We start from the raw sequence: 27,572 nt of genomic DNA, 5'->3' as shown, positions 1-27,572 counted from the left end.
CTAAAAATTATTTGAAATTCAAATTTAACTAGGCATCCTATATTTTTATTTGCTGACCTTGGCAACTCTACTTTAGGGTCACCAAACAGCTTTTAAAATCACAAATTCTAGTGAATTGAAGTACTTGTATAGGTGTGGTACTTAAATAGGCTCTGGAGCTTGAAATAATCCTGTTACAGTGCTGTGGAGCTGTGTGAACAGACAGTGAAAGAAAATCTACCACCATCACCACACCGAATGATTTATTAATACTGATGTTGGAGAAACTACAGGTTGATTCTGGAAGAGTTACTGGCTAAATCCATCTTTTGCTTGGGAGCCTAGAAGTTTGTTACAGTAAAGACTTGCATTTCTGCACTGGATTGGAATTAAGGTCATTTAGTAAGAATTTACTATTTAAAAAAATGGGGGCTGGGCGCGGTGGCTCACGCTTGTAATCCCAGCACTTTGGGAGGCTGAGGCGGGCGGATCACGAGGGCAGGAGGTCGAGACCACGGTGAAACCCTGTCTCTACTAAAAATACAAAAAAATTAGCCGGGCGTGGTGGCGGGCGCCTGTAGTCCCAGCTACTCGGAGAGGCTGAGGCAGGAGAATGGCGTGAACCCAGGAGGCGGAGCTTGCAGTGAGCCGAGATCGCGCCACTACACTCCAGCCTGGGTGACAGAGCAAGACTCCGTCTCAAAAAAAAAAAAAAAAAAAATAGAACTAGAGTTTAGAAAATATCTGAGACAGAAACTTAGATACATTTCCAACATGGCAAAACCTAGGACTTAGAGAAAACAAACCTATCATGCGGTTAGAGGAGAGAAGGGGACACTCAGAAACCTGAGCACATTTCTTAGAGCTGATGGAAGGAGGCAGCAGCATACAATGGGAGCATCTGTGTGCACACATGACCAAGACAGTGCCACTGGTACCTGCGCCTGATAGGGTTTCAGTTCAGACTACCTGTCCTTTCATCCTCCGCAAAAAGATTTTGCTACATTTTAAACATTAGAATCTATTCTTTAAGAATATTTTTGTGGGTTATTTGATTTGGTGGTTTTAAAACTCTTGAGCACAAGCAGAACAGCTTTTGTTGCTAAATCAATCAAATTACAGTGGTGCACTAGACAGAAACAGAGTCCCTTAGAATGCAGAAGCTTGTATGTGAGTATCTACTGTTAATGGGAGAATTGGAATTTTATGTTTAGAAAAAGGCAGATTTGGGGCCGGGCACGGTGGCTCACGCCTGTAATCCCAGCACTTTGGGAGGCCAAGGCAGGCAGATCACCTGAGGTCAGGAGTTTGAGACCAGCCTGGGCAACATGGTGAAACCCCATCTCTACTAAAAATACAAAAATTAACTGCGTGGTGGACACCTGTAATCCCAGCTACTCGGGAGACTGAGGCAGGAGAATCACTTGAACCCGGGAGGCGGAGGTTGCAGTGAGCCAAGATTGCACCACCGGACTCTAGCCTGGGCGGCAGAGTGAGACTGTCTCAAAAAAAAAAAAAAAAAAAAAAAGGCGGATTTGGGAAAATCATGTTACTTCACACTGAGAAAGCTTCATGGGGAAACCAGAAGTGGCAGCAAGAAGTCTCCATTGGTGGAGACTTTATGTTGTTTTTCAAAGAGAAGGTCTCTTGGTCAATGCCCAGATTTTATTGTGGTACCATACTTCAGTTATGTGATGACAGTGACCAATGGTATGTAAATTATGTGTCCCATCCGCTCTTAGTTTCTTTTTTTTTGAGGCAGGGTCTCAATCTGTCTCCTAGGCTGGAGTGCAGAGGTGCAGCCTCAACCTCCTGGGCTCAAACGGTCTTCCCACCTCAGCCCCCGCAAGTAGCTAGGACTACAGGTGCACACCACCAAGCCCAGCTACTCTTTGTATTTTTTGTAGAGGTGGGGTTTCACCATGTTGCACAGGAGTCTCGAACTCCTGGGCTCAAGCAATCCTCCTGCCTCAGCCTCCCAAAGTGTCGGTATTACAGGCATGAGCCACCATGGCTGGCCCACCCATAGTTTCTTTGTATGGGAATGTTGACTGATTACAAGGGATAGGAGGAAAGAAGTTGAGAAGTAAAAGATTAGGAAGGACTACTAAAGTAGGTGTTCAGGAAGAGACTCTTCTTTCTGTAACTTCTGAGAATCCAGCTCTGTTCTTTTGTCGTTTGTTATAAAGCATTAGAGTGCAGGGGTGGCATTTGGCAGGATCAACCTGGTATAGGAAGTGGGCAGCACTGATCATGATGGTACAGCTCTCCCTTGAAATCTGGACCCAAGCTAATGTTGTGCAGCTGGCTTTGGGCAGGGCCTAACACTGTTCACTGCATGTTTTGTCTGAAAGTAAGGAATCTCTTCTATTTTTCTTCCTATCTAGCATTGATGTTTATGATCGCTCTTTTAAAATCCGTATTTTCCACTCTTCATAAAAATGCCACAGGGCTGCTAACAAATTTGCGTTAAGGAATTTTGACATAATTAGCACCTGGCTTTAGTTGTAAATTATAGTCAGATAAATATATAAAGAGAGGGAGCATTTAAGCAATCTTTGGCCAGCAACTGTATTTAAAAATATTTTATTTTTTTTTGAATAGGTGATACATATGGTACAAAATTCAAAAAAATACAAAAGGAGATACAATGAAAAGTCTCCAAATCCTGCACCTATCCACCCTGTCACCCTCCCCACAAACCACCATTGTTTCTAAGAATTTATCCTGCAGATGTAATCCCATAAATTAATGTGAAATATGCACAAGAATATTCATTACAGTATTATTTATAGCAAAAGACAGGAAACAATGGAAATGTCTGTCAGTGAGAGACTGATTAAATAAATTATGGTTTATCCATTCAATGGAATAGTATACAGCTGTAAAATGAAATGAGCCAACTCTAATTGCAAGTATAAAGCAAAAAAAAAAAAGCCAAGTGCAGAACAGCATGCATAGTATGCTATTTGTATTTTAAACAAAGGAAATGTGTATATATGCATGATCTCAAGGTTGGCAGGAAGGCAGAGATTAGAGTGTTGTGGGGGCAGTGGGAACAGCAGTTACGAAGGTGTAGTGCCAGCAGGATATATTTGGGGGATGGTAAGTTCTCCGATGGTGAGGTATAAGGCGGAGTGGCAAGGATGAGGTGAACAGACAACCGCTTCTCTTTCCCCATTCTTTAGACAAATAGTGTTACGTTACATGCTGTTACACAACGCCCCCCTTTTTCCCTTAATTTGTTTTGGGTATCTTTTTTAAGGAATTTAGAGCCACCTTTTTTAAGGGTTCCATAGCAATTAATTGTTTCTAATCTTTAGCTATTACAAATGATGCAGTAATAACTTCTTACATATGTCATTTTATATCTGGTGAAAATATATCTGAAGGTTAAGTTCCTAGAAGTGGAAACTACTGGATCAAAGAGTTAGTGCTTTTATAATTTTGAAGGACATTGCCACATTATCTTCAATATGTACTTCTGTCAGCTATTATGAGAGTGCCTATTTCCCACATGCTTGCCAGCTAGGAGTCTTAACAAGCTTTTTGATCTTTGCCAATCTGACAGTTTTAAAAAGGATCTCAGTATGGTTTTAAGTTGCATTTCTTTTATTATGAGTGAAAGAATATTTTTACATGCGTAAGAGTGACTTATTTTTGTCTGCTGAAAACATATCAATTAGTATAGGGACCTAGAGCAAATTATTTAAGCTTTCTATGTCTCAGTTTCCTCGCCTGTAAATTGAGAATAAACAATAGTAGGATTATTGGATAATTAAATGAAATGTGTGTATGGCACTCAGCACAGTGCTTGGCACATGGCAAGCATTCAATAAGTTATGTGATGGCTAACAATCAGAGGAGCAGGTAGGACAGGGCAGATTAAATTAAGAAAGTAGCATTCACTTCCGTGCTCCAGTCACATGGAGCCTTGTTCGTTTACATTGCCATTCATCAGAGAAGTGCGAAGTCAGAGCTTTCCTTGTCTTTTAATAGTAAAGAGTCATTTCCCATTGGAACCCATCATAGGTTATCAGCAGAGCTGGCCAGGGAGTAGGCACAGCCTCATCTCTAATATTTAGACTTAGCCAACATGGTAAAGAAATTTGATCTTATACGAAATAAAAACAAGAAAAGAAGAGACCAGATGTACATTTCTTTATTCCACCATGGTTCTGAACTCCCAGCTAGTTTGGGTTGGAGTGAGTCTCTGCTTGTAAACTCAGAAGAATGTCTGCCATCGTTTTCTGAAGGGAAAGGGCAGGGGCTTCTGAGTAGAGGGGAAAAACAACACTGGAAATCTGGCTTCTTCTGAACAAGACCACACTGGAAAATAAACTTTTTACTTTTAGCACATCAAACTGGTTTTCACAAAAGGAGAGCCCAGAAGAGGTTTGTTTCCTGTAAGAAACAGTGTTTATGTAATAGAGGTCTTTGTAGAGGGGTACTCTATCCCGTGGCAGCCGTTGCTGCTGGTGCCCACGGGCTATCGCTGGGTGGATTTGGAATGTTTACAGCTACTGAATATTTTCTTTAGACATATAAAGCCTTGGCTCCCCTTTCTCATCAACTCCACATATTTTTCATCATGTCCTCTTGCTGCTTTCCCAGGCTCTTTGTTTTTCTTCATTTGTGTCTCTTACACTCGACAAGCTAATATCAGTCTTGCTTCTCTGAGTGAAGGGATCTTCTGCCACTCCTTGGGGTCAGAGAATGGGCTACAGGATGGAGGTGTGGCAAAATCAGGGCCCAGAACAGATTGGCTGAGTGGTGGTGATGGTTCTTAGGAGGGGGCGCTGGAGTCAGTCCCCAAGCTTCCCCAAATCCTTTCTTGCTCCACAGATTCTGAAGGACCTCCCTAGGGCAGATGTAGCCTCTGTCCCAGTTGTGGGATCATCAGGATGATGGTGGATTATGGCTGGAAAGGGGTGTCTGCAGTGTGAGGCCACGGGGCCTTGCATGTTTGCACAGCTTGGGAGGGTGGATGAGGGCCATCCTTTGGTAAGCATCCCATAGCAAGGCCAGGAAAGGTGGTGGACAGGGCCTCATGTGGTGGCTGAAGCATTAAAGCGATTGGTGGTGCTTGAGCCAAGCAAGGGCACGGAGGCAGTGACCGAAGCTTACAGCCAGAGGCTAAGCTGGGAGAGATGAAAGCAGGCAAGGCTGATTGGGAACCTCTGGCCTGATGTCGCGGTGTCTTCCCAGCTAGGAAATCATCCTCAAGGCCCCTGCCTGTGACTGGAGGCCATTTCCAGGTAGTTGCCACACTGACCCCTGACTGCTACTCCTTGGCAGTGCAGTGGGGGGGGCCTGCCTCGGCCACATATCCTGGGGAGCAGTGGCAGCGGTAGGAGCCCTCTGTGTTCTCGCAGTAACCGTGGACACAGAGTACAGCCGGCCCATTCAAGTCATCACACTCATTCACATCTAAGAGGAAACAAAGGAGAGAGCTGTAGGGAGCCCAAGTACCTCTGCTGGCTGCCTCCACCCCTCTGGTTACTAAGCCCTGGCCCCTGCCCTGGAGTGAAACCCTAAGTGTGACAGCCAGAGGTTGAAGTCACTTCCCAAAATCAAGCAACTCAAGGACAAAGCAGGGGGCAGCAAGCTCATACCATGCCCAAGGCCATGCTCTCTTGTCCTTGTCTTTTGTCTGGGAACCTGCACGGAAGGGGCTTTCTAAAGCACATAATTAGACCTTCCTTTGGTGCTTTCTTCCTTCCCAGCCTGACGCAGCCAGCCCCACTAGGAGGCAGCAGTGGCTCTTCCAGCCTTTCTGAGTTCAGGCATCTCTGTGGGCAGTGGGCCAGCCTGACTCCTCCAACAGAATTCTACACTCACCTACACAGGCCATGTGGGCCGCATCCAGCTGGAAGCCCTCAAAACAGTCGCAGGTGTAGCCCTCCCGCACACGCACACAGCGGCCGTTCTCACAGCCGTTCAGGATGCCACACTCCTCCGCCTGAAGCCCTTCGAAGCCTGCTGGGGTCTCTGGGAGGGGGAAATCGGAGAGAGGAGGATGCTGAGGCCTGTGTCCAGACTCTCCCTAATGCTGGGACCCTCGCCCTCCTGGACAAAGGGTGCCCCTGTGGAACTTTGGGGGTGGGGGCAGAGAGGATCATAAAATTCTCATGGAAAGATGCTAGAACAAAAGGCAGTACTCTTGAAAAAAAAAGTGTGTGTCATTTTAGATGGGGAGAAGTGCTCTGGGCTTTAAATGAGGGCTCCAGGGAGGCTGAGACTCGCTGCTTCCACAATGCCCGGCTCCTGCTGGGGTTGGGGGGTGGGGGAGTGTGTTGCTATATAGTTTTTGGGTTTGAGCGTGGGGATGGGGTGAGTTTTGTTTAAATCTTCACATTGTGTTTTTGGGAAGTGAGGAACAATTGGTAGCAGAGGGGCCTCACTCAACGCAAAGCAAAACGTTGACCAGATCTACCTAACCCTCTTCACTCTCTAAGCACCCCTCCACCCCATGGCAAAGGCCCCACCCTGCCCAGCGGTATGGTCTTAGTCTGATGTGGTAGCTTTGCCTGTGGTGGGTACCGTGTGCATTGCACAGTGCTAGGCCTGACTTCCTCATTAGACTCCGAGGCCTGAGTGTTTGGATCGCACCATTCACAAACTGAGTCATCACAGTGGGCCTTTAAAGTCCTTAGAAAACCTTAATCCACACTTCAGGTCACAAGTGTGAATGCTGGGTGTCCTTAGAGCAGGTTATTCTGCAGCCTGTAGGTGGCGTGGAGGGAGAAAATGACTGCAGTGAACAGCTTTCTCTTGCTCTCAGTCCCCACAGGAAGCTTGTAGGTTGGGACAGGGGCAGTGTCCTGTACCTTTTTGTGTCCCTGTGATAGTTTATGATGAAGTTGTTAGGGTCGGACCTGGGCGTATGTACTTGTCTCGAGCGAGCCGTGAACGGGGACCTCTGGCTTGGTGTGTCTTTCCCCTTCCCAGTCCTCACCTTGCTGGCAATATGACTAGCAGGTGGAGGAGATGGAAGTGAAACAGCTTTGGTGCCCACCTCTTCCCCATTTTTGCAGCAACACAGACCTGGATGGCTGGCCACGTAGTGGGGCTGGAGTTCTGAGGGCTGCAAAGGAGACTCAAGGATGGGTGTGCGGTCCCCTGGGTGGCCGGCTGTGTTGGGGAAGGCAGGCTCAGGGACGGTGTCCTCGGGGCCCAGGTAGTTGTAGAAGGGGGCCCCATCTGGGCCATAGATGCTGTAGTGCAAGTCATCGGGTCCGGGGCCATACTCATAGCCTGGCCGGAAGTGGACCCCGGCCTCCCGCTCTGCCTCGATGCGAGCCACATTGCACAGCTGAGCATAGACCTCTGTCAGGGAGGATGGAGAGAGGGAGCTGGGTTCCAGCTCCTGCCAGCTAAAGCCTGGTTGGCTTTGTCTCTGGGAGCATGCAAGGACTGGTACCCTCTGGGAGATCCTGGCAGCATTCCTTTCCCCACCTCTCCCCTGCCCTACTTTGTCCCCAAACAGCAGGGATGGAAGACAGGGCCTGATTGCTCTGCTCCTTCTTTCTAGATCCCCCCTTCCAAGGTGAGGGCATCCCCCTCCCTGGGGCCTGGCCCAGCCCTGCAGGGTCTCCCCTTTGCTCCCCCCTCACCAGAGCTCCTGGGGGGACACAGAGCACACTGCTGGCTCCAGGCCTCGCCATCCTGGCAGCAGCATTCCGTGTAGGTGGTGCGGTGCCCACGCAGGGGTTCGCTGCATACATCATTGGTGACTTTTTTCCAGCAGACGTCCATGTGGATGTCGTGGTCAGGGAGGTCCTCTGGTGGCACAGGGCACGGAGGCACATGAGCTCCCCCAGCCCAGGTCCCCTTCTCCTGCTGCCCCACGCTCAGGCCCACTCACCCATGCTGCTGGTGCTGTTCATGCAGCGCTGCTGGCTGAGGTCCAGGGTGAGCGGGGGGCTGCAGAAGCAGTGGAAGGAGCCCTCCGTGTTGACGCACTCGCCATTCTCACAGGCCAGGTCCTGGCACTCATCATGATCTGGGGAGGCAGGAAAGGGTGGGGCATTGATAAGGTGGCCTGTCCACTCACCACCCTCAGGGAAGGGGGTTTTCCTATCACTGATAATGAAGAGTTAGTGCCCTGCCTCCCTCCCCTCAACCCGACTCAGCCCAGCCTGGAAGGCCCCTCCCTGGGGACAATCTCTGACAGCCCAGAGCTCCTTCACCTGGGAACAGCCTGCTGCAGTGGGTGGCCTCCCTAGGAAGGGGGACTCTCAGCAATAATAGGACTGGCTGGCAGGGGCTGGGTGGGCCATTATTCAGCTGTGGGCCAGGAGTGGGGGCAGGGATCATGTGTGTCCTCACCCTCACACTTCTTGTGGGAAGCATCGTAGTGGAAGCCGGGATTGCACAGGCAGACATAGCCAGGCATGGTGTTGAGGCACCGGCCGTTCGGGCAGAGACCAGGCCCGAATATCACACACTCATCCGCATCTGTGGAAGGGCAGAGCTGAGGTGAGAGGAAGGTGAGCGGCAGTATGAGGGGTACCTAGAGCAGGGAATCCAAAGCCAGGCTGGGTTTGAATCCCAGCTCTGCCACTTACTAGGTGGCTTTGGGCAAATTGCTTAAGTTCGCCTTGCCTCCGGTTCCTACATGCTCTTAGGGTTGTTATAAGGATGAAAAGGTGTTAATATGTGTGAGGTGCTCAAAAAAGTGCACGGCATGTAGCCAGCACCCAAGAAAAGCGATCTCTGTCTCCATCATTTCCTTGTCAAGACTAGCTTCAGGACTAGGGTGCTGAGGGGCGCAGTACCTGGACCATCCTACTGTGAGTGTGGGTTCCCCAGAGTTTCTGGCCTCATCAGTGCAGCCAGGGAGATGAGCGCAGCCTCTGGCCTCTAAAGCAGTGCTCTCCACTCTGTCCCTGTGCCCACATGTGGCTGGGGGTGAGAGTTAGTCAAGGCATCATAGTTTGTTTCTGGAGGCGCAGCCTTGGGAGAGCAGGGAAACTGAGGTGAGGCTCATGTGGACACTCCAAGAGCAGCTTGAGTCAGAACTTCCAGCTAACACTCTGCAGGGAGTCAGCCCTGGGACAGAAAAGGTGGAGGCAACCTGGGAGGCCAGGGCTGGATGCAGAACTTCCCCAGGGACCCTGTGGAGGAGCAGGCTAGGGCCCACTCAGGTGAATGGAGTTTGGGGTGGAGGATGGAGCAGGTTACCTGTGTACATGGTCTGTCCAAACGCCCAGGCTCCTTCCACAGGAATGTAGCCTTTTCCACTAGGGCAGATCTCGCTGAATTCAGCTATGTAGAGAGGCATTTCAGCTCCGAGTGGGGATGGCCCTGCCCCCTTCCTCTCTCCCCTTCTTTCAGTGTCACCTTGCAGAGCTGACCCTTCGAGGATCTGGAACCCTTGGGGTCTTACCTGAGTCCTCAGACGGGCAGAGGTCACAGGCATCTCCCCAGCTAGCGCCCTGGGTGCAGCAGCATTCGGCCTGTGTGGTGTTCCGGCCCAGGACACTGGAGCAGGGCGCGTGGCCATTCTGCCCAGAGTAGCAGTCCATGCGGGTGGGGGCCGGGGCATGGTCCCCCGTTGGGGCCTCCGAGATACTCTGACCTGTGCGTGACAGATGCTCATTACTGTCTGTTCAGGACCCTCTGAGGGGGGTCAATAGTCCTTGACTTTATTTCCTAAATTTAACATTTGTGTAGCACTTTACAGTGGAAAAAATTCTGTTACCTGTATTACCTCGCTGATGTTCTCCACAACCCTAAGAAGTGGCCTAATCATCATCTCAAGAAATTGAGGCTTAGAGAGGCTTGGGGCCTTGCCACCGCTGTGCGATTAAGCTATTAAGCAGTGCAGCAGGGGTCTGACCCCAGTTCCTCCTCAGCGAAGTCCCTGCTCTTTGCGGTATACCACCCTGCCTGCCTCCCTGTGATGGGCTGCCCCCAGTCCCTGGCATGCCATATGGGCAGCCCTCTGGTCCATTCTGCTTCACATGTACCCCAGCCCCTTCCACCCTTCCTTGTCTCCCTCACTTTCCCCCAAGGCAGTGAAGACCAGCTGAGTCCTAGTCCAGCCTGGCGTGAGAGGCTGAACCCAGTAGCTCTCGGGTGGAGTGGGAAGTGGGAAAGAGAGAGCCCAGTTTAGTTCAGCTCCAAGTCCTCTCTCATCCAGAAAGTTCCCAGGGATTAGATGGATTCAGGGTCCCTCCAAGGCTCAATCTATGGTCCCTGGGGCCACCCTAAGTCAGCATCAGGGTTTCCTGAGCCTCCTCTAGGATCGTCGCCACCCTGTAGCTCCTGGTTTCGCTGCGCGCGGCCCTCAGCCTCCTCACCCCTTCATGCACCAGGCCCCACCTGCGCCTCCCTGTGCTGCCCCAGGCCCTGGCCCAGTGTCTCCCTCAGCGGCTAGAGGCTAGAAGAGGGATGCAGAGGGACATGCTCTCTGTAAACCTCTGAGTCACCATGGATAATGCATCTCCCAGGCCTCACCTCCAGCCCCCCGCGGGCGGCAGTGCCCCTCCTGGGCATCGTACTCCTCCAGGTCACTGGCGCAGAGGCACAGGAAGGAGCCCTCCACGTTCTCACAGAGCGCGGCCCCACACACCGCCAGCATAAGCTCACACTCATTCACATCTGACAGGTGTGAGAACAGGCTCGTGGGCAGAAAAGAGTTAGCCCGTGCCCCCTGCCCCTGACTCCAGCCCACTGCCCCCAAAAGAAGCAGGCTAGGCCTTGGGGAAGAAACAAGAGTAAGTATAGATTTGCAGGGAGGAGGAACTGATGGACAGAGGGGATGGGAAAGAAGAGAGAAGGAGAGGAGTGGCAGCAAACGGTCACAGAAGTGCACAAAGAGGAAGAGTTACCCCTCAGTGCACATTCTCCAAACCTCCTGCCTCCTGAGGCTCTGAGGCTTGAGGACACCTGCTGCCCTGCTGGCAGAGCGCGGCTGTGCTTCCCCTTACCCGCCCGGCCCATGTGCCCCTGGGCGAGGAGTTGAAGTCTCCCTCTTCTTTGAAGTCTCCCTTGCCCACGCTCTGGAGACCCATGATGGAGCCACGTGACCAGGACCAGTTGAGGAGGAGGACCCTAGGGCCTTCCCTTCCCTGGCCCAGACCTTGGGTAGCCCACAGGCTCCTCACCCACACAGTCCCAGCCTGAGGGAGAGATCTCAAAGCCCTGGTCACAGAGGCAGCGGAAGGAGCCGTCAGTGTTGTCACAGAAGCCGTGGCTGCCACACATGGTGTCATTGGTGCACTCGTCTATGTCTGTGGGACAGTGGGAACCAGGGTAGAGGGTGTGTGTGTGCACGTGTGCACTCTCACACACATGCACACTCTCTCGTTCTCTGCTAGAATACTTATTTGGCTTATTAGCACCAAGACCTGTGAAAAGCAGCCTCTCAACCCAGGATAAGAAAACTCTAACATTCACAGTCCTGTGGCATCTTTCATAAGCTCTGCTGGATGGAAAATATACAAGCTACAATCAGCTGCAAAAAATCGTGTCCTCAGGAGAAAATCATGTCTCGCTCAATATGTGAAAAATAGGTTTTCTCAGCCCTTTCTCCTCTCTCTCCTCCCTCCCTACTCACCAATGCAGTCTCCATTTGGGGCCATGTGGAAGCCAGGCTGGCAGCCCAGAACACAGCGGTAGGAGCCAGGGCTGTTTTCACACTTCCAGGTGCCACACACCGGGTCTCCGTAGTCCTCACACTCGTCGATATCTGTCCCCAGAGCCATGCCATGAGAGAGGACAGAGGTAGCCAGGTCACCACTCTGATCCCACAGGGTCATGCCCCACAACCTCTGGGGTTCTTGATCTGTTCCAAAGTACTGTGCTCATCCCAACCCCAGCACATCGAGGTCAGGACGATTTCCCCTGACCCTGCAGAGCTGAGCCTCTGGGAAGAGAACCGTATGCTATTTAGGAAGCAGTGAGCTCCTAGCCTTCTGTGACACTCCTTTTTCTCCGCCGCCCCCATCTGTCTCCCATCCCTACCAGCAGAGCACTGTACTTCTCTTTACACGAAGCCTTCAGCATAGTGTATTACAGAGAGTTTTCTTCATATCCGTCTCCCTTGCTCAATTTCAAGATCGTCCATAACTGTCTATTTGTCCTAGCAAAAGACATTGAGCATAGCAGGTGTTTAATGTCTATTGAATCAATTTGGCCTTTAAAACTAGATTGTGTGCTCTGCCGGCATGAAGATGATGACTGTCTTCATTTTGTCATCCTTGGACAGCCCCTGAGCCCTGAGTCTCAATACATACACTATTTGTTGGACACTTCATCTGTGGAAAGTGCTCTGCTCCACGAGAGCTGAGGACCAGGCAGGGTAGAGATGGGCAGACGTGGGCAGAGCCCTGTCCCCTCCCACCAGAGCCCTTACCCACACACTCTCCACTCTCTGGGGAGGGCTGAAAGCCAGTCTCACACAGACAGTTGAAGGAGCCCTCGGTGTTGACACAGTGCCCTCCCAGACACGGGTCTGTGGCGGCACACTCGTCCACATCTAGAGTAGAGATGGCTGTCAGCAGACCCAGCCATGGGTCCCTTCCCTGTTAGGGTCCTATGTAGCTTCCTCTGGGCCCTGAGTAGCCCATGGGAGAGTCAGGGAGTGGCTTATGTAGGAAAGGGCTGGAAGCCAGAGGCCAGGCTGCGGGAGGTGGGCACCAGGGGGGGGGTGAGGGGTGAGGGGTTAGGCGGGGTCCCTGGAACTGGAGCTCTGTAAAGGGGAGAAGTGACACTCGGAGTTTGGAGTGGGTGCATGCCTGCTGTCAACATCGTGAAGAGGCCCTGATGAGGGACTGAGTCCCTCCCTCCCTGAGCACCGGGCTCCCTCACTTCACTCCTCGCTCCCGTCTTCTTCTCCTTGGGCAGGGCCGTGAGCACTTGCTCTCAGTACTGGTATTAAAAGGGACACCACTCTAGTCTTAGCCTCTAGCGCCCATGCTCCTGGCCAGTAGAGGTAGCTGTGCTGGCTTCTCACCCTGGCAGCTGGTGCCCCCCTCTGCGCTGACGAAGCCAGGTGCGCACAGACAGAAGAAAGACCCGTGGCTGTTGAGGCACTCGCCGTGGGGTGCGCAGTGCTCCTCCCCCATGCACTCGTTCACATCTGCAGGGAAAAGATGGGGAGTGGGTGTCTGCTGGGGATGTGCCTGCCTCCCCACACACTTATGCCTCCCACCCCCAGTAGGGCGACCTGGGTCGCTCACCCTCACACACGGTGCCATTGGCCAGCTGGAAGCCCTGGGGACAGAGGCACTGGTAGGAGCCCACTGTGTTCTTGCACTCGCCTCCCAGGCAGCTGCTCTGGGGGTCTTCACATTCATCCACATCTGCAGGGCCACACAGGGGAGGAAGACAGCCGATGGCAGCACCTCCCAAGGACAGGAGCCAAGGGGGAAGTGTCCAGGGGACCTGTCACCTGCCTGCAGAGCTGGACCCACGGGGGATCATCCCCTCATGAGGCAGCACAGCTGGGAGAAGCTCGTGAGCGACTGTTGGGGAGCAGGATGATGGCAGCTCCTCCAGCCTCAGCAGCCCTCCAGCTGCTGGGCTTCACCATGGCCCTAACAGAGGGGCATCCCATTTGTGTCTTCGCCCACATGGAGGCTCATACCTTCACAGGAGTCACCCAGGGGGCTGGGCCGGTAGCCCCCATCGCAGTCCTTGCAGGAGAAGGAGCCAGCCGTGTTGGTGCAGACTCCCGAGGGGCAGACTCCCGGGAAGGCACACTCATCTAGGTCTGCAGACAGACAGCGCTCGCTCGGGGACCTAGGAGGGCTCCCACTCCCCGGGCAATGCAGGAACCTCACCATGGCCTCCCTCTCTGAGCCCCTGGGGGGTTTCCTAAAACCCCCTCCCTAGAACGCTCCCGGGGCAGCCCTGCCCTCAGCTTCCCTCTTGTCTCTGTGACTGGCTTTTCCTCCTGTCCTGACTCTGAACTTGGGGATTATGACAATAGAAGCTCTTGTTGGGGCCAGGTCCATTTATGGGGTCTTCTAGCCTAGCCTGGAGCCCCTCGGCATCAGCTCCAAACTGGGGACAAATGGAGTGTTCTTTGGGAGGTAAGACGGCCTATATTCTGTCCCCTTCCACCACTGCCTCCCCAGGGTTACCTTCACAGGCAGTGCCGTCTTCATTCACCCAGTACCCGCTCTCACAGGCAGAGCAGGCAAAGGAGCCCTCCGTGTTGAGGCAGAGGCCTGTGGGGCATGAGGACCGGCTGGCACACTCATCCACATCTGAAATAGGGCATTGCATTCTGTGTGGGACTCTGCAGGACAGACAGGTCAGGACAGCCAGAGACTGGCAGGTAGGCAGGGGTGGGGGAAGGACAGGTCTGGGCAGGGATGTGTTGGGTCAGTGTGAATAGGGATGCAAGGCCAGGGGTGGATTCAGGGGGCCAAGGGTGGTGTGCAGAGGGGAGGGAGCCACAAGCTGGACTGGCCTGTGGAGAAGGGGTGCTTCAGCATCTCTGTACCTTGGCAGCCTTTCTCATCTGAGGTGACCTCATAGCCCCGCTCACAAGAGCATCTGAAGGAGCCTTCTAGGTTGGTGCACTTTCCATGGGCACAGACCCCGGGGGTCAGACACTCATTCACGTCTGTGGGAGAGAAGTCCAAGATGGTGGGCTGGCCTCCTCCCCATCCTGCAGCCCCCGCTGGCAGGCTCCGAGCATCTCAGTTATGAGGCCAGGGAACCAGCCTTCAGAGGGGCCGCAGGCCACCCTGGGGAGGCCATGAGGCCATGCTCCCTCCTCCCACCTAGGCAGGGCAGGGCGTCCCATCCCCCGGGCTCACTTCAGCCCTAACTAGTAACTCAGAGCACTCTGCATGTATCCACGCAGGGGGCCAGGTCCCCCAGCCCTGGGGCTGGTTTGGCTCATCTGAGGATACTTGGAATGAGGCGTCCAAGACCCTTGACTCCCCTCATTGTGTGTGCCAGGAACCCTACATGTCCTCCTACCTGCCAACCAAACAACCCACGATCCCAACCCAACAAGCAGCTTCCGCGGGTGGGCGGGCAGTGTGGAGAGAGGCCAGTCATGCTAAGGTGGCTGAGTGGCAGCCTTGAGGGCCTGGGAAACGTCTGCCCTCTCCAGAGCCTCAAAGCGTCTATTCAACACTCAGTCCCTCCTGGCATTCTGAACCCCGAGCCTTTCTTCCTGTGGGGGCTGCAGGAAAAGAGCACATGCCTCCTACTGCAGACCTGCTGCCCTTCTGAGGGATGAGCGCCCCGCTGTGCGGTGGGTGTGCTGTTTAGACGCTGCTTTTGAGATGCAAAAGAGCAGGAGAGCCCTCCTCCCTGGGAACCGCAGAAGGGCCTGGCCCCATCCTAAGGCCCTTAGGCTCCTCGCTCCACCACAGGATCCAGCTACAGAAGCTGCTGGGACTTTGGGCAGTCACTCCAGAATGAATATGGCCAAAGCGGAGTAAAGGGCCCCACCCTAGCTGATTCAGAGGGCAGAGCCCTGTCGACTCATGCCCAGCGTCATCTGGGATCCCAGCTAGATCATGGAAGACAACAGCCTCCAAGCCACCTCCCTCTGCCCACCTCTTTCCCTTTACGTGTGTGGGTTCAACCAGAGGACCCAAGGCCAAATGGCCTGCTCAGTGCCTTGGCCAGCAGCCCTCACCTACACAGCTCCCACTCTGGCCCCGGTAGCCCTCCTCACAGGCCAGACAAGTGTAGGAGCCGGGGGAATTGACGCATCTCCCATCAGGGCAGGTACCGGGGTGACGGCATTCGTTGATATCTGCAAAACAGCAGCCCCTCCCTTGGTCATCCCTGGGAACATAGCACATGGGTAGGTCTGTGACACAGCAAATCCTTGTCCCTGCCTTTGGTTGGGGAGAGGGATGGACAGAGGGAAACTAGGAAAGAACGAGAGCTGCCCTGTGTTCCCAACTCCACCTCTCACCCACTGTCTGGGACAAAAGAGGGAGATGGAAGAACTTAAACATTAGAAAGGGAGACTCCCTGGGTGGGCGCAGTAGGCTGCGTTTACCACCAGCTGTGGGAGGGTCAGAGGCTCCACTCTGTGAGCTGGGCTGTTTGGGATGGGCTTTCATCTCTCCCCTGGCGAATTCCTAATCCTTTATAAGCAGTGACCATTACTGGGATGTGCTTGGCACAGCAGCTAACTGGATTGCCAGAGGCTCCAGGATAGATCATCAGAGGGGCAGTGAAGGCAACTTGGGCTTCCTTGCACCAAGAAATGAGGACCATGGAGGAACCCCCAATCTTGGATATGGCCAAGACCAGCTCTGAGGCTGAGTGCAGACTGTAGGGTGGAGCTGGCAAAGCTTCTCTGCTGGAGAGCTGTCAGACGTTTCTTCCAGCCAAGAATCACATAGGGATCCTGGCACCCACTCTGGTGAGATCCAGGAAAGTCAGCCAGAAAGGGTAAGCCTGGACACCAACTGGACACCCAGGGGACGAGGGGATCCAGGAAGGGAGAGTGGCAACAGGAAGAGGAGGGAGCTAGTTCTCCCCGGAGCCGAGGAGAGGGCTTTTCCCCCATGTAACCTGGCATATCATGGGCTTCATCATCAAGGCACCCAGGGGACCTGGACTGAGTGAGGGAGGTCCTGTCACAGGGACTGAACTCTGAGTCAGCACTGCAGGAGGACATTATGCCCCTCTGGCCTGGTATCAAGGCTCTGGCCCACTCTTCACAACAGGCCCATTGGCCAAGGAAAGAGGAGGGGTTCTTCTTCCTAAATGGGTAACTGTCATTCTCCTAGAGGAAGTCCACCAGCTTATGCAGATTTAGAGGCCCTACTGCCCGAGAGGAAGACCTACTCAGCACCTATGGAGGAAGTGTGGGAGGCAGGCCTAGGGTCCGAACACAGGCTTTCTGAGAGGGACTAAAGCCAGCAGCTGTCACTGCTGCTGGACATGGAGAGGAGAGGACATGGACCCTAAAGTGGAGGGTGAAAGTGAGTCCTCTCTGAGGTTGTTTGGATTCCAGAAGTCAGGACACGTAGAAGCCCTCTGTCCCAGAGGACTGGGACCCTCTCAAGCCTAAAGCTTCTGCCTGAGGGTCCAGGAGACGGGGACATCGCCACCGGGCAGATGGTTTTTCAGGTGGGTCTCTGCAAGGAGAGTCCCACAACTCCCATATAATCTTGGGGACACTGAGATAAGGCTCATCTCTGGCAAGGGGGGTAGCCACAAGTAGAGTTGTGGTGACATCAGCCTTAACTATTCTAAGGGCTTCTGTAAAGACAGAGATGGATAAAATGAAGGATCTAAGATGACTAACTTTGGCCACCCAAGAGACAGAGGCCAGTGCCATGACCTGTTGTCCTTGGCTGAGGTACTTGAAGGAGGATGGGCAAAGCCACTGGAATGAGCAGCAATCCTTGTTTCAGGGATGCCAGATGATCTCTTCCAGGATGAAGAGAACGAGATTGAGGCAAAGCTCCTCCTAAATCCATGCCAGGAAAAATGAAGTCATTGGACCTTTCCTGCAGGGATCAGGCAATGTGAGAAGGAGATAAGGTTTGCCAGGAGCAAAGGGCCCTGCAGTCTGTCCTGCCCCAAACATGCTGGGCACATCTCTTGGAGGTGGTGTGTGTAGTGTCTTAATGCTGGGCATTTAGGACGCATGTGGCATTCCAGCTCTCCACTTTCTGCACCATGGTAATCTGGTGCCTCCTAGTCTCTTGTGGTTGGGTGGGGCCATGAGACTAGTGAGGGCCAATGAACTGTGAGCGGGTATGATATGGATAATTTATGGACCAAACCATTTAATTTGTGCAACCCTCCAGAGTGCTCTTTTATTCTTCCACAGAGACTGGCTATTCCTTTAGCCTACATCTCCCATGAGGAAACATGGGGCAGAGCCCCCAGCTGACCCTTGATGGACAGACATGTGGCACTGATGAGACACAAACTTGGCTGCTGCTGGGCATGGTGGCTCACACCTGTAATCCCAGCACTTTGGGAGGCCAAGATGGGCAGATCATCTGAGGTCAGGAGTTCAAGACCAGCCTGGCCAAAATGGTGAAACCCCATCTCTACTAAAAATACAAAAATTAGCCGGGTGTGGTGGTGGGCACCTGTAGTCCCAGCTACTCAGGAGGCTGAGGCAGGAGAATCGCTTGAACCCAGTGGTGGAGGAGGTTGCAGTGCGCCAAGATCACGCCACTGCACTCCAGCCTGGGTGACAGAGCAAGACTGTCTCAAAACAAAGAAAGAAAGAAACAAAGAAACAAACAAACAAACTTGGCTGCTATGTCAATAAGATAGGGGTTGTTTGTTAATGTAGCATAACCTTGTCTTTCTTGGCATGCCACTGCTGGCTTCCTTCCTCAGACCAGAGCCCCAGCCAGTGATTATCACACGTGAATGGGAGGGGGAGGGCAGATGATGAAAGCAGCCCCTCAGTCTCCACCCTAGCCAGGGAAGGGCTCTCCTGGGTGGAAGTGAATATAACTGAACCATTAGCCAAGCCAATTCAAAGGAGCCAGAGGAAGATTCTGAATGAAGCAGATTCTATCACCAGCCACCCTGAGGCTGTCCCACCAGCATCTTGGTGCCTGGACTGGAACCAGTCACTGGATGCAGAAATATTCCAGTTTTTCTGCCTCGCCTAGGGTGTGAATGTTAATCTGAGATTACGGTGTGTTTTGGAGGGTTTTAATATTCTGTCTTTGAAGCCAGGAGCCATCTGTCTTCTTCCTGTGCTCCCAGCCCATGGCCAACACAGCTGGTGCTCAACGAATGTTTGCTGAACAAAGAGTGGGAGAGTATGCCTCAAACTTCACCCTTCATCTTTTTGGTATAAGGCTGCTGAAGAGACCCCAAAGGGCCCATGGCAACAATCACTCCAGAGACCAGCTTGCTAAGCTGCTGTCAGTTTTCTGGGAGGATCCTGGAGCTTCTCTAACCACAGATCAGCCTTTGGATGAGGAAATGTAAAGGCATTCACCTCTGCTGCTTGTGAGAGCATGGGGTGGGGGTGGGGAAGGCACTCAGGCAGCGGCCAGAAGCTCAGGTGACCTTTGTTATGGCTGGGTGACACCAAAGGCCCTGGCAGTCTGCAGGGAAGTCTATCCCCTGTCCGTGGGAACCTGGAGTCCCAGTACGACGGAAATGCCGTTGAGACTGCTGGACGGGCCTCTGTCCAGACCACTCAGCCTTTCACCAGAGACTTTCAGTTTCAGTGGAGAGAGTGGTTTCTGAGTTGGAGAAAGAAGAAAGAGGGAGAGGAAATTGACTGGGATCCCAGGGTGATGGGCCGGGCTTGTGGTTACCGATGGAAACCTGGAGAAGTGTGCGGGCTACATCATTCTTTCTTTCAACAGACTCGGAGTGTCTGCCCTGGGCCAGGAACTCTGCCTGACCTCCCAGATGAGGTGTGTGTCTAGAACCTTTCTTGCGAAGGGAAGGAGAGGGCGGGGTATGGGGGAGCCTGGACATGAAAAAGAACTACCCTCTGACAGTAACGCTTCCTTCTACTTATTCAGGGTCTGTATGTGCCAGACAGTGCCTAGCACTTTGTCTACATTAGCTTATCCGGTGCTCACAAACATCTCTGAGATGGGCATTACAGTTCCATTTCCAGACATCGTGTCAAAAGCCAAACCCAAGCCTGTCTGCACCAGAGCCTGTGCCCTTAACACAGACTGGTTAATATAAATCTGATGTTTTCTGTGTTTTTTTTTTTTTTTTTTTTTTTTTTTGTGAGACAGTCTCACTCTATTGCCCAGACTGGAGTGCAGTGGCGCGATCTCGGCTCACTGCAACCTCCACGTCCTGGGTTCAAGTGATTCTTCTGCCTCAGCCTCACAAGTAGGTAGGATTACAGGCATGTGCTATCACGCCCAGCTAATTTTTGTATTTTTAGTAGAGATGGGGTTTCACCATGTTGGCCAGGCTAGTCTTGAACTGCTGATCTCCAGTGACCCACCTGCCTCGGCCTCCCAAAGTGCTGGGATTACAGGTGTGAGCCACCGCGCCCAGCCTAAACCTGATGTTTTTAATGTTCTGGTATTTTCTTGGTTCACTTCCTGTCATTTTACTTTCTTTTTGATAAAGTCTAATGTCAAATTCACAGCATCATTATGATGCTTAAATGAGGTAATCTATTGAGGACCTAACCCAGACATCTGGGACACAGGAGGCACCTGTCAGTGGTGAGTGCCATCATTCTCCATTCTCCTGAAGATGCCAGGCTGTCTTATCTCCATCGTGCTAAGGAGGACAAGGCAGGTGGGTTCCGGCTTTGGTCATGGGTAGGCCTGAGTTTTAAAGGGGGAGGACCAAGAGGGAGGCATTGGGAGGTGACACACTGGGGCTGAAGGCAGAGCTATCTGTCCTGTACCTGCTGCAACCTCTCCCCTTTGCTTCTCTGGACTTTGCTTCCATGGTAGTGGCATTGGGAAGGGAGGCTATCCTTTCACAGAGTATATAAGCTCTTCTCTGACTTCCAGGCCCTTCTGAAAGCAGGCAAGTCCCAGCCAGGGAAACCTGGAGGCTGGGAGGAGTCTCAGCCTAAGCTCGGACCCAGGGCCAGGTTCTTCTTGGACGGCGCCTGGATTTACCCTCATTTCTTCCTGTCCCAGCCAGTCTCAAGAGCAAATGCCCTGGGCCTCCTACCAGCCTGTGACACCCCAGTCTGACAGGGACGTGGTGGCAGCAGAGCTGCCAGGGGTCTTCAGAGCTGGCACGAGACAGGCAAGGGTCTGTGAGGAGGCCAGTTAGTAATGCCACAGAGCCTTTTGACTGGGTCTGGGAAAGACAGAAGGATATGGGATCCCTCCCTCCCTCTCTCCCTCCCTCCTTCCCTTCCTCCCTTCCTCCCTTCCTCCCTCTAGCATTTATTGGGTGCTTATCAGGTGTCCATGTATGGGCCATCTAAAGATATGGCCCAGCCCTCAGGAGCTCACAATCTAACAAGCGTAATAAGAAGGCTGACACTCCCAGACACACAGACTCTTCCTTTGCCCCATGAGGAGAGCACATTTTTCAAGGCAAGAGGGCAGAGGTTATAGAGGAGATGTTCCTAAGGTGTCATGTGGATAAAGTTGTTCGTGCTCCCCTGCTGCAGGTGGCAGACAGGATGCCATAATGTCACTGAGGGGATGGAAGGGCTCAGGAATTCTCATAGGTGTCTCTGTCCATAGACGTGGGCTCAGCATCAAGGGGCCAGGGCAGGGACAAGTTACAAGGTGTGTTGGTGGTGGGCAGTGCGTGGGGAGGGACAGATGGGTGGTGGGGTGGCAGGGTGCCTCCCTCCTTCCCGTTCCTTACCTTGGCAGTGTCCTTTCCTGACCATGATGTAGCCCTGATCACACTCGCAGTGGTACGAGCCCTCGGTGTTGGTGCACTGCCCCCCGTTGCACACCCCTGGCTGCTCACACTCATTGATATCTGTGAACACACAGAAAAGCCCTGAGTCACAGCCAGCCCTGGAGGATGGTGGAGGGGGCGGGGTCCTGGAGCATTCCTTCTAGAGGCCAAGGACAAAGGATGCCACGCTGAGGCCTGGGCAGGGAAGGCATGCATGCTGCAGCCACAATTGCCTGGAGGGGCTCCTGGGCCAGGTCTGAAATGATGTAGCTCAGGCCCCTGATAAACCTGAGTTCCTTTCTCTCAGGGGAGTCTACTCTGGGGACCCATGGGGATCCTTACAACTGTTTCCTCACCCTCATGCAAGGGCTGGTCTGGAGGTGGGGTAGCAGTCCATACGGTATAACCTGCAGAGGCCAAAAGGACTCCCACCCCGCTCCTGGCCCCACTATATCCCCTTTGGGTCTGCTCCTGGAGTCCTTCCTTCCTTCCTTCCTTTATTTATTTATTGAGACGGAGTTTCGCTCTTGTTGCCCAGGCTGGAGTGCCATGGCGCCATCTTGACTCACTGCAACCTCCGGCTCACTGCAACCTCTGCCTCCCTGGTTCAAGCAATTCTCCTGCCTCAGCCTCCCGAGTAGCTGGGATTACAGGTGCCTGCTACCACACCCAGCTAATTTTTTTGTATTTTTAGTAGAGATGAGGTTTCACTATGTTGACCAGGCTGGTCTTGAACTCCTGACCTCAAGTGATCCACACTCCTCAGCCTCCCAAAGTGCTGGGATTATAGGCATGAACCACTATGCCTGGCCTCCTGGAGTCCTTCCTAAGGAACTTCATAAAGGTTAGGAACCAAGCAGCCAGTGAGGGATCGCGTTTTAGGTAACCATGGATCTGTAGGGTGTGGTTTCTGCAAAGTATATTGGTGTCCCATCATGGCTCTAAAGCCTAGCCCCACTCATGCCCCTCCCCTGCTTAAACTCCTACCAGAGAACCCTGCTACCTCCAGTTCTGCTTGCAGCCTGGCTCACAAGGCCTTTGCCACCTGGCCCAGCTCTGCTGTATTTGCTAATTCACACAAGTCCCTTGGTATAGCCTCAGCTATTGCAGATTTCAGTGGTCCAACCTCCAAGCCTTTGTTCACACAAATGCTTCCACCTGGAGTCTCTTTCCTCACGGTGGCCAGCAAATCCCTGCCCCCATTTCAAGGACTGGTTTAATGCATCACCTCTGGGTCCTGTGGGTCCACATCCCCTGTCCCCACAGTCAAATTAATCAAGGCCTCACCTTCCCATTCTCTCCCTTAAACTGGGACTGATACAAACACTTCATAGAGTCCTTTGCAGATTAAATACAATAATCCAGGTGAGGGGTTGAGCACTGTGCCCGCCTGGCATAAGGTAAGCACTGCAGAAATGTTAGCTATTATTATCCTAGTGTTAAACCCCACAAAATCCCAGCTCCTCAAGCCTGGCATGTGAGATCTTGTATGACCGGCCCCAGCCTGCTTCTCATCTGTTTCCTGCCGCCTGCACCTCTCCTACCCTCGCCTAACCTCAGGATCTGTTCCTGAGCCTCTGCCCACACTGTCCCCTTGCCTGGAACAGCTTCCTACACACCAGCGTGACTGCCTCCCACTTATCTCCAACCCAGCGTCCCCTGAGGGCCCAGCTCTCAGTGTACCTGTTTATTTACTTGCTTCTCCCTAATAGGAACATGCCTTATTATCTCAGCATCTCCAGTGCCCAGCACAGAACCCCAGTAAGTGCTTACTGAAGGAATTGAATAATAACCATTTGTTCAAAGACAGTGTCTTCACTTGAGCAATACTTCATAAAACTCCAGTGCACAGCAAAGTTTCCACCAGAAGATGGGAAATGCACACTCCTAGGCCCACAGCCAGAGGTTCTGATCCTGCCGTACTGGTGGACCCAGGAACCCACGTTGTTATAGCTCTTCAGGCAATTCTGGAATAACTGGTGTTCACTGTGAGAAGCTCTAATCCCAATGGAAGAGAGAAGGGAATTCATAGAGCCATATGTGGGAACTGGATGAAGAACTCATTATCCCCTGAGGTCAGGACGACTGTCTGATAGATGGTGCTGGAAAACTCCCTCACTCCATGGAGAAAAATGGAGACGTGAATAGAGAAAGACCAAGTTCTTTTTTTTTTTTTTGAGACGGAGTCTCACTCTGTCGCCCAGGCCGGAGTGTAGTGGCGCGATCTCGGCTCACTGCAAGCTCCACCTCCCGGGTTCATGCCATTCTCCTACCTCAGCGTCTCCGAGTAGCTGGGACTACAGGCGCCCGCCACCACGCCCGGCTAGTTTTTTTGTATTTTTAGTAGAGACGGGGTTTCACCGTGGTCTCGATCTCCTGACCTCATGATCTGCCCGCCTCGGCCTCCCAAAGTGCTGGGATTACAAGCATGAGCCACCGCGCCCAGCCGAGAAAGACCAGGTTCTTAACAGCCATACGAAGATGGACTCCAGATGAATCAAAGCATACCATAAAAGGGAAAACTAGAACTCAATTAAGGTATAGGAGAATATCTTTGTGACTTCAGGATATGGAAGAATTTCTTAAACAAAGCCCCCAAAACACACAAAAATAAGGCAAAATGGTGAATTTCAGTACATCAAAATTAAGGATTTCTATTCCAAGAAATGTGGATAAGCTTAAAGGATAGAGGACAAAATGGGAGCATTGCAATTTCTAAACCCAGCCAAGAATCTACAATATATAATGGACTCCTAAAGAGCCCCAGGAAAAAGCAGCAACCACCATTGGAAAACTGAGCAAAAATGGGAGCCAGCAGTTTACAGATGAGGAAACCCACAGGCTAACGTATGAAGAGATGCTTACATTTATTGGTAAACATTTACTTAGATATTTAATATGTAAACAATTTATCTTATTGATAATATAAATTATGATGATTTATATTAATTATATATGTTATTTAAATAATCTATAAATCGATATAAATATCAAATCATTGAGGCAATGAGATATTACTTTATGAGACTGGGAAGCTTCAGAAAGTGAGTGTTATTCTGGACAAGGCCTCTTCCAGTGGTAGCCAAGCCCCACTGGGAGAAGTACTTACAGCCAGTCTTGAGCCCCACCCCCTGTTCCCCAGCTGCTAGGGCTGGCAGAGACATCTTGGACACCCGGGCTGGCACGTGGCAGAAACTTGTGTCTACAGCAGTCCTGGTGACACTATTCTCTGCAGCAGCTGCTGCTGATCCCAGGCCAGCTCCCCAGGCTGGGTTTGCAAAGAGCAGTGCCTCTGGCCCACAACACCCACCTAGACCATTGGAGCCCAGAGAAGCCTCCTTCCCTTAGCCTGTCTCCTGGCTCCTCCAGTCTGTTCTGAGCCCTGCCCCTTGAGTCAGCTCCCCGGAAGTCAGCTGACCCAGTCACCACCGTTCTGCTCACAGACTTCTACTGGCTACCCCTGCCTGTGAGACAGTGTCCAAACACTTCAGCCTGGCACTCAAGACATTTCCCACACTGGCCTCTTCCTCCAGGTAGCCCTTCTCCAGTCATGCTGCATTCATGATTATTCCCAGAGCATGCCAGGGAACGTTCACTATTCAGGTCTCTGCAGAGATGCTTCTCTCTACCTGGAATACCCTCCGCTCCCTCCATTCCTATTCATGCTCCAACACCCTGTGTGTAATGGAGTGTGTCTTTGGAAGAAAACCATGCTTTGGAGCTAGAGTGATTTGATTCCGTTTCTAGCTCTGTCACCACTAGGTATGAGGCCCCTCTGAGCCTCAGTTTGCTAAACTATTAAATGGGGCTAAGGATTTCCACAACATGGAGTTGGGATGATGAGCTTCATATAACAAAATGCTTGGGACAGTGCCAGCATATATTAAGTGCTCATTAAATGGTAGCTATTCTTGGTCAGGTGCGGTGGCTCACACCTGTAATCCCAGCACTTTGGGAGGCCGAGGCAGGTGGATCACAAGGTCAGGAGTTCGAGACCAGCCTGGCCAATATGGTAAAACCCTGTCTCTACTAAAAATACAAAAATTAGCCAAGCATGGTGGCGGGCGCCTGTAGTCCCAGCTACTCGGGAGGCTGAGGTGGGAGAATGGTGTGAACCCGGGAGGCAGAGGTTACAGTGAGCCGAAATTGTGCCACTGCACTCCAGCCTGGGTGACAGAGCGAGATTCCATCATAAATAAATGAATGAATGAATGAATGGTAGCTATTTTTATTCTGCTCCATCTTGAGCACCCGAATAATCTCATACAGAACAACTTGCTCCTCATCTGGATCCTACAGTGTCACCATTCACACCTCACTCATCTCAGCATCCTCAGAGCTTGGCACAGTGCCTGGCACATAGGTGGTGCTAACGCATGAGGGCGCAATGAACACTACCTGTGATTCTCCTGCTCCTGCGTTAAGTTAGGAGGTCTGCCCCTTCTACTTCCCTTCCCTCCATAATCAAGTGATTGGACCTGGACGGCTTTGGTTTCTGTAGACTGGACCCTTGGGGGATTGGAACCCGAGGGGATCGGGGCAGCAGGAGGGTACACAGCTTCCCTGGCCTCCCTTGGGGTCTGGCCAGAACCAGCAATGTGAGCCCCAGGCAGGGCCCCTCTTGAGGCGAAGGATTTACAACTGGATTATGAATCTTAAGGTGTTGCTTAGAAAGTGCTGCATTATATTATTTGTGAACTTAATCATAAAAATGTATGTGGAAAAAAATGTATGTGCGGTGTTTTGCATCATTAAAGGGTTTGCGTTGGAAGCGTATTTATCAAGGGTCCCCTGGCAGTGGGCCACATCTTCCCAGGGAAGTTCAAAGCCCTACAAGTGCCTCCAAGCTGCCGGGAAGCCACGCTCCTCGTTCAAAGGCACACCTACTCCCTGGTCTGCCAATAGTCCCAGCCTGGCATCCTCATGGGTCTCCCTCCTTCTCTAACATGAAACCAGCTCCTTGTCACTCAGAGTTTGGGGGCCTGGTGTATAATCCTCATCTCCAGCCATGTCTCCTGACCCTGTGACACTCTCAGTTCCACCCACAATTCCTTAGGGCCTTTGCAGAGATTGCTGGTTTTGGATTTCTACCCCTCCTTGCCACTGGCATAGAATCAGCCTCCTCTCAGATCCAGGCCGGAGTTCTGGTCTCTCCTTCACTCCTTCAGCTGCCCACTCCCCATTCTGCAGCACGGTGTTTGGGGTGTGAACCCCTGGTTCCTCTTCCACCCCCTCAAGACTGTGGGGCCTGGCCAAGGGCAAGGGTGGGCTTGGCTTACCTTGACACTCCTGTGTCGCCCCCGAGGTGGCCAGCGTGTAGCCAGGGTAGCAGAAGCAGGAGTAGGACCCCACGCGGTTGATGCAGCGCCCTTTTCCCTTGCAGGGGTCCCTCAGACACTCGTTGTCATCTGACCAGAAGGAGGCAGGGAGGGAGGTCAGGGGGGCCAGTGGTGCTGTTCTTTGGGCACCTACCAGCAACCTGCCCACACTAGGGGCTGGGCAGGGGATGGTGCTGTGTGGCAAGGAAAGGGTGAGGGAGCGGAGGAGGCTGGGGAGATGAAAATCTCTAAGGCTGGAAGCCATAAAGTCAGCCCAGCGGGCCCACTCAGGCACCAGAAGCCTGGGGCGACTGCCAGCCCCTCCTCTCTGCCCCTCGACTCCTTCCCCCAGTAGCCTCATGATTCCCTTCTCCTTTGAAACCACAGTGGATATTTCTCCCTTATTTGAAAATATTGGGGGAAGGAGGAATGAGATCCACACTTGATGATTTATCTTAGCCTCAGACCTCCCCCCAGGGATGACCCTGGTGGAGACATTTGCAACTGGGGCAGTCCTTGGTCCGCTCTCCAGGCAGCAAAATGGCCAGTTTGAGGGGTGGGCTGATCTCAGAGAAGAGGGCTGCCAGGCGCAGGCCAGGATGCATGCAATGGGCTGGCTTCCATGCTCCTGGAGTCCTGGAGACTCATTGGATGGGGCTCACCGAGACTGGCTTCCCCTGAAGGTTAAAGTGAGCTTTGTCCACAGGGACTGTGCTCCTCCTAAACTCATCAGCCACCCAGCACTGCTTGGACTTTCTGCTTCTTCCTGGACTCTCAACTCGGCCTCCTAGCCCCTGCTCCCATCTACCCCAGCCGCCAAGTAAGCCCAGGGCACCCAAGTGAATACCTGTGCAGTAGGCCTGGCTGGGGTGCAGCTGATAGCCGGGGCTGCAGACACATCTGTATCCATCTGGGAGGTTCACGCAGGTTCCAGGGCCACAGACGTTGGTGGCTCCAGCAGCACATCTGTCAATGCCTGTGGAAGACAGAGCA

At 52.5% G+C, this 27,572-nt stretch overlaps 1 protein-coding gene across 2 annotated transcripts in view; it reads right to left on the bottom strand.

The window, feature by feature from the left end:
• Window positions 1-2,549: 2,549 nt before the first annotated feature.
• The window catches only part of LTBP2 (latent transforming growth factor beta binding protein 2), a 113,057-nt gene continuing 88,034 nt past the window's right edge, over window positions 2,550-27,572 (bottom strand). For both annotated transcript variants that reach the window (XM_030803412.1, XM_030803413.1), the window contains exons 16-36: window positions 27,427-27,555; window positions 26,541-26,669; window positions 21,223-21,342; window positions 15,596-15,715; window positions 14,441-14,563; window positions 14,076-14,201; window positions 13,577-13,702; window positions 13,170-13,292; window positions 12,944-13,069; window positions 12,344-12,466; window positions 11,546-11,677; window positions 11,094-11,219; window positions 10,444-10,587; window positions 9,371-9,562; window positions 9,166-9,249; window positions 8,311-8,439; window positions 7,847-7,984; window positions 7,596-7,763; window positions 7,027-7,308; window positions 5,821-5,970; window positions 2,550-5,409 (exon numbers count right to left, since the gene is read on the bottom strand). In XM_030803412.1, coding sequence (XP_030659272.1) covers window positions 5,264-5,409; window positions 5,821-5,970; window positions 7,027-7,308; window positions 7,596-7,763; window positions 7,847-7,984; window positions 8,311-8,439; window positions 9,166-9,249; window positions 9,371-9,562; window positions 10,444-10,587; window positions 11,094-11,219; window positions 11,546-11,677; window positions 12,344-12,466; window positions 12,944-13,069; window positions 13,170-13,292; window positions 13,577-13,702; window positions 14,076-14,201; window positions 14,441-14,563; window positions 15,596-15,715; window positions 21,223-21,342; window positions 26,541-26,669; window positions 27,427-27,555 — 2,936 coding nt within the window. In that variant the 3' untranslated portion in view covers window positions 2,550-5,263. The remainder of the gene's footprint in view (window positions 5,410-5,820; window positions 5,971-7,026; window positions 7,309-7,595; window positions 7,764-7,846; window positions 7,985-8,310; window positions 8,440-9,165; window positions 9,250-9,370; window positions 9,563-10,443; window positions 10,588-11,093; window positions 11,220-11,545; window positions 11,678-12,343; window positions 12,467-12,943; window positions 13,070-13,169; window positions 13,293-13,576; window positions 13,703-14,075; window positions 14,202-14,440; window positions 14,564-15,595; window positions 15,716-21,222; window positions 21,343-26,540; window positions 26,670-27,426; window positions 27,556-27,572) is intronic.

The sequence above is a fragment of the Nomascus leucogenys genome, chromosome 22a, assembly GCF_006542625.1.
Source record: "Nomascus leucogenys isolate Asia chromosome 22a, Asia_NLE_v1, whole genome shotgun sequence".
NCBI classification, from domain to species: Eukaryota; Metazoa; Chordata; class Mammalia; order Primates; family Hylobatidae; genus Nomascus; species Nomascus leucogenys.
This window is presented reverse-complemented; position numbering and strand designations above follow the sequence as displayed.